The sequence below is a fragment of the Scylla paramamosain genome, chromosome 15 (assembly GCF_035594125.1).
Source record: "Scylla paramamosain isolate STU-SP2022 chromosome 15, ASM3559412v1, whole genome shotgun sequence".
Taxonomy (NCBI): domain Eukaryota; kingdom Metazoa; phylum Arthropoda; class Malacostraca; order Decapoda; family Portunidae; genus Scylla; species Scylla paramamosain.
The window spans coordinates 11,898,647-11,913,511 of record NC_087165.1 but is presented as its reverse complement, the minus strand read 5'-3'; the positions used below and the strand labels follow the sequence as shown (position 1 = coordinate 11,913,511).

General features: G+C 38.4%; 2 protein-coding genes across 3 annotated transcripts in view; one reads left to right on the top strand and one right to left on the bottom strand.

The window, feature by feature from the left end:
* The window catches only part of LOC135107206 (glutamate receptor ionotropic, delta-2-like), an 8,948-nt gene extending 5,292 nt beyond the window's left edge, over positions 1–3,656 (bottom strand). Inside the window, exons 1-6 of one of the 2 annotated variants that reach the window (XM_064016877.1) lie at positions 3,171–3,656; positions 2,750–2,871; positions 1,653–1,772; positions 1,320–1,552; positions 1,086–1,208; positions 11–121 (exon numbers count right to left, since the gene is read on the bottom strand). In XM_064016877.1, the coding sequence (XP_063872947.1) occupies positions 11–121; positions 1,086–1,208; positions 1,320–1,552; positions 1,653–1,772; positions 2,750–2,827 (665 nt within the window). In that variant the 5' untranslated portion in view covers positions 2,828–2,871; positions 3,171–3,656. The remainder of the gene's footprint in view (positions 1–10; positions 122–1,085; positions 1,209–1,319; positions 1,553–1,652; positions 1,773–2,749; positions 2,872–3,170) is intronic. The other variant, XM_064016876.1, reaches the window with a different exon arrangement.
* The window catches only part of LOC135107444 (trypsin-1-like), a 54,800-nt gene extending 40,393 nt beyond the window's left edge, over positions 1–14,407 (top strand). The window contains exon 10 of the mRNA XM_064017316.1: positions 14,211–14,407. Within this exon, the coding sequence (XP_063873386.1) occupies positions 14,211–14,269 (59 nt within the window). The 3' untranslated portion in view covers positions 14,270–14,407. The remainder of the gene's footprint in view (positions 1–14,210) is intronic.
* The last annotated feature ends 458 nt before the right edge of the window (positions 14,408–14,865 follow it).

Genomic DNA, 14,865 nt, shown 5'->3' with positions numbered 1-14,865 from the left:
AAAAACTTACGTAAAATTCATCGCTTCCGCCATGTACGCGATCAACGGTTGGTTGCAGCCTTCGTTCTGTTTCTCACCTATCTGTTCCCTTGCAATCTTCATAACTGGTCTTTCCAAAAATCTGATGAACATCAATGATTCTTTTGTAGTGTCGTAATGGTGTCTTGTTGTGATTCAAAAAAATAAAATAAATAATCATAGTTGTGGCTCCTCCGGGGTCACAACAGTTGGTGACCCTGGAGTGACCATAACAATTGGTGACCCCGGAGGAGCCATGATAATTGGTGACCACACAACACTCTACTTTAATGGTTTCATGTGTAATTATTGATAACCACCTTTGTTTTCTTTCTATTCATCAACAAATCTTCTTTGTGGTTTTATTCTCTTATGGCAAAATTATTTGGTATAGTTCATTTATACAATCCTTATGTGTATTACAGTATCATCAGTAAATATGCAGCTATTTTAGCACGATTTAATTATCTTGATTCCTAATATTCTTTTTTTTTTCGAATTCTTCAAGCACTAATTTTATTACCAGTCTGGATGTTTGTGAAAAATTCTATCGTCTTATAATATCAGCAAATAAACACCAACAAAGAACCTTTCTAAGAACTTGAAATAAAAAGGGAGAGAAGTAGTGGTAATAGCCAGCTATGGTAATGCAGTAACAAATCTACAAACGAACAATAACAGATAATTTTGGAATTACACAGGTAAAGCCATAAAGTAGGATTTGAAAATAACTGAGAAAATCCGAGGTAATGTTCATTGCTTTTATATTAAACCATGAAAATACAGTAGAAGATAAAGCTGTAGAAGACTGTTATAACTATATTTCAAACAAAAAGTAATACTAGTACAAGATGATGAAAAGGAAGTCAAAGATATCTTATGAAAGGTAATCTCGCACGATCGGTAAAAAGAAAAGAGTATGTAATATTCAACGCACCTGAATTTATGTATTAGAAACCTTGAATTTTATGAAAATCCTGAAAAAGAAACAAGTTAGGAGAAGCTCCATTTCATGTTAAAGAAAATTTGAGAGAAAACAGATTAGAGAATAAAAACGAACCACTAACTTGGTGTATTTGTCAGGAAAAATAGGAAGATCAGAAACCCAAGTGAGGCCCATTAATGACAATGTTGCTAGTTGAATCTTGCCTCTTGCGGGCGTTATGTTCGGTAAATAAATAAAAAGTCCACTGTTGAAAGGAAATAGAAAAAAAAAACATTAGTCTTGTAAAACCGACAAATGTCAAGTTACAAATAGTTTAAGATAATATTTCATGAAACAAATGTTTTGCATGCGATACCTTGTCACTGTACCGGAATCATCAAAGATGAGAATCATAGCATCCATTCTAGAAAACACCTTATGAAAATAATCTATGCTCTCAAGGCGACGAATCGGAAGCTGAGTAATCGCAAGGAGTTTCGTGGACGATACCAATAGCTGGTTCTTCATCGATAATTCAGCAAAGGTACCGAGGACGATGGGGTTGTCGGTTACCAGTATTACCATTGCACACCACGACACCATTCTCATCTGCAAGGGAAGTGATGCCTACGCTTAAAGCACCTACGCACGTGCCAGGTGAGAATATACTCGTGTGTGTGCGTGTGTGTGTGCCCTTGCTTTGAATTACCTGCCGCGCCTGGACCGTAACCACGGTCATCCAGTCTTGCTGTGTCTTATTGCTTTCTTGTCCTTTCACCGCCGTAAAAAGCCCGAAGCCACGTGGAGGGTTTACAGCCATCAGTATTTCCTGCAGATGTTCGTTAGCGAGTAAACATGGGCGATATACTAATGCTGTACATGATTACAAGGTGACCTGAAAAAATAAGGAGACAGTTAACTTATACGAGGCAGCTACAGAACACTTTCTAGCTGCCATCATTGTCCAGAATTTTATCCAACTTCGTCTTGTGACTATCTACGATGTGCAATTAATACGTTCTCGCCGCCTAGTTTGTTCCACTTGGCCACATTCTTATTTAATTTGTTCCATTCGTTTACTATCCTCTTTGTGAACCAATTTCTCTCTAGTCTTCTTAAATTTCATTTAATCTAGCAAGTGACCAATCCTACGCGCACTCATCCACTAGTTAAATGAACCTGATGCTGCATCTCCATTTAACAACATTTAGATATATCTATCACATCATCATGCACTACTCATTTGCCCGTGTGCGTAAGCCAGACTAAAACATCTCGGCTACATACACAGACAGACAGAGACAGACAGACAGACAGACAGACAGACAGATGGAGAACGACAGACAGACAGACTACCAGAGAAGGTGGGCCGTTGTTACACTACTCGTTTCAGAAACTTATCTTAAATAACCTTTACATGGCTCATGATCGCGGAGTACATTCAAGTAGTCTACATCTAACTCCCATAATACACTTTTATGCTGCTGCATTAATTTATGTAATAATGATATTGCAACATTTGTAGAAAGTCTTGGAGTCTGTAGACATTGATTACCTACTTGTAATTCCTACCGAATTATCAACATAACTATCTAAAATGTTTCCGACGTAAATGAACACTTTGATACCCATCCTATTGTCCTATAACATATTTTATACCTGTCAATTTCAGCTTCTGTAATCTTATATTTTCTCGTATGCAACCAAATCTCCACAATATATATTACATCAGATTCGTAATTCATGGATAGTAAATTTTCCCTGGTGAGCTGAAGTACATTCGAGAACTATGGCTATAATACTTACCACAGCAGTAGAAGTCAGAGAGAAACCATCGTCGATGAAAAGTAGGTGGTTGCATCGCGGATCTGTTGATGTTTCCATTATTTCGACCAGCGCCGCACGTATGCCAGAATATGCATGCTTTCCTGGAAAAATTATATATATATACGAGTATATATATATATATATATATATATATATATATATATATATATATATATATATATATATATATATATATATATATATATATATATATATATATATACACAAACATTTCAGTCTTTTACTTCGTGTATTTTTCTACCCTGGATACAACAGAACAACTACTCAACTAATATATGACAGTGCAGGCTCCACTTCAACATGCTGTCCACAAACTTATTACCTCTTTTTCAATAGTATTTTTTTTTATATAGAATTTAACTGCAAATACTATGCTTACTTAAGGTGACACATCCATAGATAGGTAAGCACACTCAATACTGTTACACATTGAGCACGATACAAACTTTCCCATGGACGAATCCATTGATAACATACTACTCATGTTGCCATCCCCGCATGTGGTTAGTGCAGCTGTACCTGCATGAATCAAGTGAGCGGCACTCGTATATGAAGCAATAGGATTTGAGCTGTCACAGTAACGCTTCATGAAACAGTGGGAGCTTTAAGCGTGTTCACACTATCGAGCAATGCCCGACGGGCAAACACTGTTACCATATCCCGTTGTCATACACAAGCTGATCCAGCACAAGGCTATTTTTTTTTCTTGTCTGCTGTGCTAGGCATGGTTAGACCGCTCTCACACTTCGCTGTCCTTTTAATGCCTACTGAATGACTTGAACTGGCCAACAGATCCACCTCTCGAGCGGCTTCGAGTAGTATACGAGACTATACAGGCAAACGTTGCCCGGTGGGGACAGAGCCTGACGGGCTTTGTCCACAATTGAAGGGTTTGCACTGATCTGGTAGCTCTTTCTGTTACCATATCATTTTTACGCTTCTGACGTCACTAACTACGCATAGTAGTATGGTAACAGTGTTTGCCCGTCGGGCACTGCTCGATAGTGTGGACACGGCCTTAGTCGAACACGCCCACCAACCTTGTCGAGACCATTGAGTTTTCAGAGTGAAAATCGACAAACCACGTTACAATGATTCCTTTTTTCAAGTGTGTGTACCTATGCGTACATTATCGTAGCGCGCGCGCACACACACACACACACACACACACAGGTTTCTCACCATGTGGTACTAAAGTCCCAACTTCGTTCACGGACGTGCCCAGCAAGAAAAGGAGAAAGGTGGCTGGCAGTATCTCCATTGATTATATCCTGAAAAATTAAGTAATGTTAGCACGGCATATCGCTTCATTCATTAAATCCTTATTTTCCTGTATGATTTTTATCAGTTTACAAATATGGAAAGGAGGACAGTCTCGATCAAGTCTGTGAAATTAAAATATGTGGACGACGAAACCTGTACATACATATATAAATTTCAGTATATAGAACATCATCCCACTACTTCCAATTCTCATATTCTAATACTAACTGCACTCCATGTATCTGTGGCTACTGACAACAGACCCGTCTCTGTTTCGTCCTGCTTTCTTTATTCTCATTTACAAAACATTGCTCGCTGTGTCTCTGTTTCATCCTACTTCATTCTCATTTATAAACAAAGCTCGCTGTTTCATCTATGTACGCATCAACATATCGACGTATCGTCGCGATTGAATCTTCTGAATTTTATATCATATGGCTAAGATTTCATTGTCTTTTTTTATATTAATTAGATTTAGCTATTTTGTGTATATGTTGTAACCTACGCTTCCGAAGAAGAAACGAAAGACAAGAATAAAAAAAAAATAAAAAAAATTGCAAAACAAGAAAGACAAACTAATGATGAAAGAGGAAAGGTAGAAAAGCAGTTGTTTAAAAGCACAGTTTCTGAAGATAGAGGAGAAGTTGTCGCCAAAATAAAGAGGATTAAACAGGTCGAGGGAAAAAGTTGGGCGCTGCAAACTCTAGATACTCAAACAGGAAGACAGTCATAAACCATCAAAGCGAATGCAGGCCACAGAATTTTACAGCACTTTTATTATTATCATTATTATTATTTTTCCTTTTTTTATGGAAGAATGACTCTGTCCTAGGACAACAAAAAGGAAGTACAAAAAACCTAGCAAGGTGCAAGCACGGAGGGATAGTTTCGGAGAACAATAGGAGGAACTCCATCAGGTCCTTAATACTTCCGATGGTTAAAGCCGGCGAGGGCATGAAAAAACATTACAGAGAATTTTAATAAGAGGCATGAAATAGTTCGAGGGTGGAGGAGGGTGGGGAATACGCCTTGAATCATCCAAGGCAGAGTGGCGAGAGAGACCAGGGATTTGCTGCCCGACCGCCAGGAGTCGTCATAGCGGGAAGGCAGGTGTTCTCCGGCGGTAAAGTGTCAAGCGGGCACTTCCTCTTGACCATACTATGCTAACTAGTGATGATGGAGTAAATAGCTGTGGCCCTCCAGTCACCGTGATGTTCTTCCACGCCATCGTGTGTGCTCTTGACTTTTCTGCCGAGAGATAAAGATTATCAATCTATCATAAACAGAGCGTTGTCTCATAGGTCTTGCTCACCATGATCATCCACTCCCACTTCAGACACTCACTGCGACCTGCAGGGACGTGTTGGTGAAAAGTGGAATGTCCACGAGGGCGTCTAGTCTGAGTGGACGATATGGGTCTGTTTCCTGTATTGACTAGGCAGAGAAAGAGGCCCGGTCGTCTGAGGAAGCCGTGTCACTTCCCTCCCCGCTCTCCTTGTGGCCATTACGATATTCTGTTAGATATAACGCTCGCCGAGCGTTCCAAGATAGTACCCACCCCACCAAGGCACAGATAAATCGGTAATCACTCATTACCAATCGTTGCTGGACACCAGACTGCTCGCCGAGTGGACGTAAGTTATCTGCGAACGGTTTGCAAAAACTCGGCTATCTGGTAAAAATTTCCAGTCACACCAGCAGAAACAACTGATTCACGACTACAATTGTTCTCTCTGACTGATTCCTGTTAGTTTTAAATGTAGCTGCAACATTTCTAGACGTCGACTACTCGGAAACATTAATTATCACGCTTCCTGATTAAAACCAGTGATCGACCGGGAGTCTGAGATAGAAGTGACTGGGACTTAAGTTGCAACAATACTTCAGCTGATCTCTTAATATTTTGTCCTTAGCAACAAACTTGAATCAAACTAAACGACTGTTTTTTTTGCTAATATGATCTATTTTCTTGAATTTATTGGTACATCTTAGACACTCACCGACAAAATATTGCATCTTTTACTATCTTCTACTGTTATTTATATGGTTACAGCTCTTCCGAACCCGCAAACTGCTTGCTTACCTTACGACCTTCCGAGGCATTTACGCACAAGAATTGTACTTACTTTCAGCCTTGTTATATCTACCTACCTACCTTACTAATGCAAGCGTCAGCCAGTATCTTCATTCTTCCATTCCTTTCACTGGTGAACTATGGAACTCTCTTCTTGCTTCAGTGTTTTCCCATGCCTACGACTAGAACACTTTCAAAAGAGGAATATCAAGATAACTCAGAAACTTTCTCGGATATTTTACTTATTTCTTTACATTTATAGTACTTTTGTTTATCTGTAAATTCAAATGACTTCCAGTATCTTGAGTTACTTTGTTTATTGTCAAATGGGTTTAATGAGTTAACCGCGGCAGTAAGTTATTTAGGTATCCGTAGTGATGCTAAATGGCCAAGTGTTCTTAAGCAGTGCGATACTAAATCATTTATTTTATCAATTTATATTAATGATTTGATTACTTTAAACTTTCCGATGCTAATGAGGTTTGATACATTAATGATCTGTGTGACTGAACTTCCTTGGTATTGATGTGTTTTTAGTGTTATGATGGTTGTAAAGACAACAATTTTTCATTCATAATTTATTTTACTTGTTCCGTTGATTGACGATTTATTACAACATTTCAAGCGGACTTTAACATTTTTGTTCGGAGTTGATGATCGTTTGGTGCGCCACATTTACTCTATTTATAGTAAATTGGAACAGCTTTTTGTTAACTTTTTTTTTTTTTGTTAATAAATAATTACGTTTACAAAAAGTATCATAACACTATTCACGCCCTCAAGGCGTTACTGTTCAATGTCTTGACTTGAAATATAACACTGAAAAGAGCTGGCAATAGTTAAACGTGAACCCTAGTAACAGTGTGTGTGTGTGTGTGTGTGTGTGTGTGTGTGTGTGTGTGTGTGTGTGTGCCATCTTTACTGGTTAAGTGTTGGCATGACTAGTAGGTTCAGTAATGGAAATGTTGGTCTGTCAGTGGTAGAGCAGTAGCTTGTGAATGGCACTCACTCGGATAAACAGTGATGGACATCGTTCTGAAATTAGCATTTTTTTGTTCTAAATCCAGTGGCACGTGTTTGGGAAAATTATGTTTTGTGTAATATAACACAGGTGTTAAAAATTCTCTGCTTGTATCCAGAGATATTTCTTCAAATCCATTGTTGGGCTTCCACTTGGGAAATGTTACTGAATCTTGGTGCTCCGGATTATGAGTAGTAGATAAGTTTTCATAATATTTGTCTTTTGTTGTAAAGATATCCTGATAGTCTCATTCGAAGTGCCTATATAATCTAGCTCTTGTATTAATATGCCCCTCCCGTTGCCATCGTCGTATCCACCTATAGACTGTGGTGACGCTGGAGCCGGTGTGGCGTGCGATGGTGCGGAGAGACATGCCGTGGCTCCACAATAACACAAACTTGGCTCGCTCCAACAGGGTAGTTGGTTGCGCCCTTCGCCGCATTTTCATTCTGTTAATATAAGAACACCTGGTTGCTTAAATTTTAGCCTATCAATATGAGAAACTAAAACTATCTCTATCTAATTATGCACTTCAGAATAGGAAACCTTCTCCTTAGATAATGCGAGAGAACAAAATTTAAAACGTAATTATGATAGTTCTTGAGAACCTCTTCCTAACTACTGAGTGAGTGCAAGCTTTATTCTACGTATATATTCCTACAAACATGATGCATGATATAAGGGGCTTATTGAATACTGAAGAGGAAAAAATAAATGGTGCCCCCGCGTTGGTTTGCCTCAGCCTGTCTGGCCTACAGCAGAATTGCTTTCATTGCTTTAAATTCCTGCCTATCTAAAGTTTTTGAATCCATCCCCAACAGGAAGATTCTTAAACATCTATCACTTCACGGCCTTCTATCTGATCGCCAGTATGGGTTCCGTCAAGGCCGCTCTACTGGTGATCTTCTGGCTTTCCTTGTTGAGTCTTGGTCATCCTCTTTTAGAGATTTTGGTGAAACTTTTGCTGTTGCCTTGGACATATCAAAAGCTTTTGATAAAGTCTGGCACAAAGCTTTGATTTCCAAATTACCCTCCTACGGCTTCTATCCTTCTTTCTCTAACTTCATCTCAAGTTTCCTTTCTGACCGTTCTATTGCTGCTGTGGTAGACTGTCACTGTTCTTCTCCTAAATCTATTAACAGTGGTGTTCCTCAGGGTTCTGTCCTATCACCCGCTCTCTTCTTATTATTCATTAATGATCTTCTAAACCAAACTTCTTGTCCTATCCACTCCTACGCTGATGATACCACCCTGCACTTTTCCATGTCTTTTCATAGACGTCCAACCCTTCAGGAGGTAAACATTTCACGCAGGGAAGCCACAGAACGCTTGATTTCTGATCTTTCTAAAATTTCGGATTGCGGCAGAACAAACTTGGTATTGTTCAATCCCTCAAAAACTCAATTCTTCCATCTATCAACTCGACACAACCTTCCAGACAACTATCCCCTCTTCTTCAATGACACTCAACTGTCCCTCTCTTCTACACTGAACATCCTCGGTCTGTCCTTTACTTATAATCTGAACTGGAAACTTCACATCTCATCTCTAGCTAAAACAGCTTCTATGAAGTTAGGTGTTCTGAGACGTCTGCCAGTTTTTCTCACCCCCCCAGCTACTAACTCTGTACAAGTGCCTTATCCGTCCATGTATGGAGTATGCTTCACATGTCTGGGGGGATTCCACTCGTACTGCTCTTCTAGACAGGGTGGAATCAAAAGCTTTTCGTCTCATCAACTCCTCTCCTCTAACTGACTGTCTTCAGTCTCTCTCTCACCACCGCAATGTTGCATCTCTAGCTGTCTTCTACCGCTATTTTCATGCTAACTCCTCTTCTGATCTTGCTAACTGCATGCCTCCCCTCCTCCCGCAGCCTCGCTGCACAAGACTTTCTTCTTTCTCTCACCCCTATTCTGTCCACCTCTCTAACGCAAGAGTTAACCAGTATTCTCAATCATTCATCCCTTCCTCTGGTAAACTCTAGAACTCCCTGCCTGCTTCTGTATTTCCACCTTCCTATGACTTGAATTCCTTCAAGAGGGAGGTTTCAAGACACTTATTCATCAATTTTTGACTACCGGTTTGACCCTTTTATGGGACTGGCATTTCAGTGGTCTTTTTTTTTTTTTTATTGGATTTTTGTTGCCATTGGACAGTGTCCTTCCTACATAAAAAAAAAAAAGAATACAAGTTATACCACCATCTGCCGGATCGAGTGAGGTAGAAATCGTACTCTTAAGTCTGTCCTCATTTCACTCTATCTTGCAGCATTCACATCATCGTCGGAACTATTTATAATAAAGTTCCACCTTAACTATCAGTAGATAATATATGAAACCTGCACGATCTATTTTTTTACCTAATTTTACATGTTCATTTTTTCCTTATATTATTATAATTTTTTTTTATTTATTTATTTGGCAGTAAGACAAGCTTCGTATTTACACCAAGATATTACAGCAGTGCATTTAGCAGTACTGATCATATAAGAGGGTTAAAGGTCAGAGCTTATTTACATGACTGTTGCTCCTCTTCAAGCAAGATTAATTATCAACCATAATCATCATCTTCATCATTAATATATTTGCAATATTTTTTTATAGATATTAATAATCAAAGAGGTATGAACACATTGGCACCAGACCATTTAAGGGTTAAAGGAAGTTATTCATATCTGTTGTACACAGTCTCTATAATCGTTACAGCAGCGCTACTAGAAAAAACTCGTGGTATTTCATCACGAGATGTGTCACGATAGCGGAACGACGCCGCCACGAGGGCGCTACACATGCTTCATGACGGTTGTTCACTTGTCATGAGGAGTCACGACAGTGACACGATGTCGTCACAAGCACCGCCTCTTCACTGGGTGATTGTGGGAGATATAGTATCCATTATATAGTATCCATTTTCTTACGTTCTTTTGCGTTTTTCATGTTTCATTTTCTGTTAGGAAAGTTGTGCTTGTATTTGCGTGCTCTTTTAATTAATGTTTTGGAAAGATATCTTTTATTGTTTTATATGGTCACAGTTTACTTTAGAGCGTTCATTTTAGAGTTCAAATTAGTTAGAATTTTATTGCTTACTTTAGTGATCGTAAGTGAAGTATTCGCATTCTAAATGATACAAGTATGAACTGTATTATGTTTGTGCTTTCTGAATTTTGTATTTTGCAATTAGTTTTATTGTAAAAACTGTGATCGATAAACTACTACTACTACTACTACTACTACCATTGTTGTGTGTGTGTGTGTGTGTGTGTGTGTGTGTGTGTGTGTGTGGTGATCAGCATTAACTATATTGAGTCATTTTAACAATCTGAACACTCCTAATAGATCACATTGTATCCTCGCTTCAAGAGGCTAAATATACTTACACAGTTCGTTAAGACCTCCTACATGGAGTATATTTCTCAGCTTTGGCATCGTTTTAGTTACTCCTTATTGCACTAGCTTTGCTTTAACCATTCTCTCTCTCTCTCTCTCTCTCTCTCTCTCTCTCTCTCTCTCTCTCTCTCTCTCTCTCTCTCTCTCTCTCTCTCTCTCTCTCTCTCTCTCTCTCTCTCTCTCTCTTTCAAAACATGACATTTATGATGATTATGTTTGAATGGGAATGTTCGCAAAACTACATATATATATATATATATATATATATATATATATATATATATATATATATATATATATATATATATATATATATATATATATATATATACAACGTAATATAATTAGTGAAAACAAGGTTAATATAATGGCAATAATGATATATATATATATATATATATATATATATATATATATATATATATATATATATATATATATATATATATATATATATATATATATATATATATATATATATATATATATATATATATATATATATATATATATATATATATATATATATATCATTATTGCCATTATATTAACCTTGTTTTCACTAATTATATTACGTTGTCTCACGCTCAACATTGTTTTATTATTTTAGTAACATAAAGTGTCTATTATGATTTGTTCTTCCATTAGTAAAGGCAATGTTCACTGTATATGTAAATTTCAAAGGGGAAGATTAAAACTTATATAGGTTTATAAGAAGAAAACCAACAGATGAAGATGAAGGTTGATGCGTGCGAATATCTTACCTTTTGTTTTATTTTGTTTGGTAATAATGATGTGCCAAGTAAGCAGTACGGGATGGAAGTAGAATCGCCAGCGACGGTCAGACCACCGACTTATGCACGTCTTCCCGGTTCGATGTTCAGATGACGAATGAAGCTCCACCTTTGTACGCCTTGTTATATCCATTCGTAGGCATGTGTACACGGAACCGATGTGTACACAGTTAACTGATTTCTTATTCTGATTGGTGGATTCCATCTACTAAGAAAATGTAAAGGTTATCACTACCTCCCAGCATTTGCTTTTTGTTGCTCAGTATTTTCAGTACACATATATATTACAAGAGGTGAAGATAGACTGTGTGTGTGTGTGTGTGTGTGTGTGTGTGTGTGTGTGTGAAGTTAAACAAAGGAAGCGAATGTATGTGTGTATATAATATTCATTGTTGTTGTTTGTTTGTTTTATTATTATTATTATTATTATCAGTCATACAGGTAGAGAGAGAGAGAGAGAGAGAGAGAGAGAGAGAGAGAGAGAGAGAGAGAGAGAGAGAGAGAGAGAGAGAGAGAGAGAGAGAGATTTATAAAACTGAAAAGCCGGATAGCTACATGAATTTTTTTTTTCTTTTCTCACATGTTCTCACTGTAATTCTCCTGAAAATTTAATTGGTTTTAATAACCAATTAAATTAATAAATTAAATAATATTGGATTTAATAACTTGATAGTGAACTATCCAAGTGAATAAGAAAATGTTTTGGAAAAAAGTAAAGAGGACAAGGAAAGAAACATCTGGGAATGAAGAGAGACTGTGAAAGCAGGTGATGGACCAGGGTTTTTTTTTCATGAAGGAGGGACACCGGCCAAGGGTAAAGAAAAAATCCATTAAAAAAAAAAGACTCACTGAGATGCCTTTCCTCGAATAGGGTCCAAAGCGGTAGTCAAAAATTGAAGATAAGTGTCTTGAAACCTCCCTCTTAAAGAAATTCAGGTCATAGGAAGGTGGACATACAGAAGCAGGCAGGGAGTTCCAGAGTTCCAGAGTGAGAATGATGCAGTTTGCAAAAGATGGGCGGAATATTTTGAAGCATTGTTAATTGTAAAGGAGGAGGAGGAGGATGGAGTAGTGACTGGTGCAGTTTGCGAGGTAATAGTCAGTCCATTAAAAGAGTTAAACAGTTCTCCACTCAAGGGAAAAGAAATAAGAGATGTTCTGAGTGAAATGAGAAAAGGAAAAGCTGCAGGTTTGGATGTATGTGCTGAAGAGTACTGGGGGAGTGGTTGATAATGTTACCAACTGTGTGTTCTATTGTTGGCAAGTTACCAGAAGTCTGACAAATGCATGTGTAGTTCCCTTATATAAAAGGAAAAGGGATAGACGGGAATGCTCAAATTATAAGGACATCATGTGCTAGGAAAGGTTTGAGAAAGGGAAGAGATTGTGTAGACAAGATTTTTGCAGTAAGGCAGCTGTGTGAAAAGCTTTTGGGGGATGAGGGAAGGAAGACTTTTTGGGGTTCATGAACTTAAAAAAATGACTGAGTTGTTCTGAAAATATGCGGAGATGAAGTCAGATCGTTGAAATGAGTGAAGAGTTTCTATGTAAATAGAAGGACATGTGTGAGAGTGATGATGGTGTGAATGAGTTCTTCCCAGTCAGAGTAGCTTTGCATCAGGATTATATAATGTCAACTTGTATATGGATGGCGTAAAAAAGGAAGTAAATACGAGGGTGTTAGGCAGAGACCTGAGTTTTATCAGTGGGGAAGAAAGGGCAGGGGATTTGAATCAGCTACTATTTATTGATGATACAACTCTGGTGGCTGATTCAGAGAAGGAATTGAAAAGGCTGGTGAAGAAGTCTGGGCGTGTTTTTAGGAGGGAACTGAAAAGTACTCGTAATGTTGGTAAAAGCGAAATAATGAAATAAGTCGTGCAAGGATGGATGTAAAATTGAATGGAGAACAGCTGGGAGAAGACTATTTAGGATCAACAGTTACAGTGGACGGAAAAAGGAGAGATGTACAAAATGATAGTGAGGCCAGCCATGCTGTGTGGTATGGAAACTGTACCAATAACAAACAGACAAGAGGCGGAGATGGAAGTAGTGGAATTGAAGATGCTGCGGTGTGCTCTTGGAGTGAAGAGACGAGGCAAAATAAAGAACGAACACATCAGAGAGGCAACACACGTACGTCGGTTTAAAGACAAGGCAAGAGAGGCGAGATTGAGAAGGTTCGGGCATATCAGAAGAGCTGAGGCATATGTGGGAAGGAGAATGCTGGAAATGGATCTGCCCGGCAGGAGGAAGAGAGGAAGACCAAAGAGGAGATGGGTGCAGTGAAAGAAGACATACAAGTGGTAGGTGTGACAGAGGAAGGCGCAGAAGACCGAACATATTGGAGTAAGATGATGGGCTGTGGCAACCCCTAATGGTGGCAGGCGAAAGGAGATGAAGAAGTTGCAGTGGAGGAAAAAGTTGAGACAGCTGAAGTGCAGTGTGAAGGAAGCAGGAAAAGTACTGGGTGGACTGAAAATCGATCTTTCAACATAGAACATTGTGTATGAGTGTAAATGTGTAAAAAGAGGTAATAGTGTTGCCCACTATGCTGTAAGGTGCTGAAACATGGAATACTGGAATAGCGGAGAAGAAACGGTTAAATGTCATAGAAATGAGGTGTTTGAGGATTATGTGTGGAGTTTAACGGAGGGATAAAATAACAAATTAGGAGGTAAGAAGAATAACTGCCAATGTTTTGAGAGAGTTGGCTGGATGGGCGGGTCAGTGCGTGTTAAAATGGAGGGCAGAAAATTAGTAAAGGGCAAATTGGGCTACCAGGTGTGTGTACGTGTGTGTGTGTGTGTGCATTTACGAAATAAATTTGTGTATATCTTTTTCCGTGTTAAGATCGAGTAACAAGCATCCTTCCCGTCAGACTACCTGCCGTGGATCAGCTCCAAAATTGGCCGCCCCAGGACTTGCCCGCCCGCCTGAAGCCACCAGATGCTGTTTCTCATCTCAGAATTATTAACTGAACCTCAAAGCAGCTGCGATGGCAAAGATAGAAGGAAAATATTTAAACGTTTTAATTTAGCTAGTCACAATTAGCAATCTTAACATTACGAGAGAAAATACATAAATGATGCTTACAGTGGGAATCAGGTTATATTTCATTCACTACACAAAGTTTTGCCATTGAAGGTAAAGAAACGCACTAATTAGTTTGCATGGTTGCCGAAAGGTGATGTTAGTTATTTCAATAATACCTATCACATGTGGATGACAGAAAAACCTGTATGATTTTAACTGTTGATGCCGAATTTCTTTACCGTAGTACAACGAATAGGCAGAGTAATTCGCAATAAGAGGTCATTATACCACGACAGCCTTCCCATAAGAGCAGTGGTGGGCAGGATAAGGTGAAGTACTGAGATGTAATTTTTTTTTTCCTTTAGTTATATATCAACATCACTCCATACATCTGTTTCTGGCTTATGTTTTATGTACTGGAGAATGTTACCATGTCATGGGCATCAGAATGTGTGTGTGTGTGTGTGTGTGTGTGTGTGTGTGTGTGTGACATGAGAAAG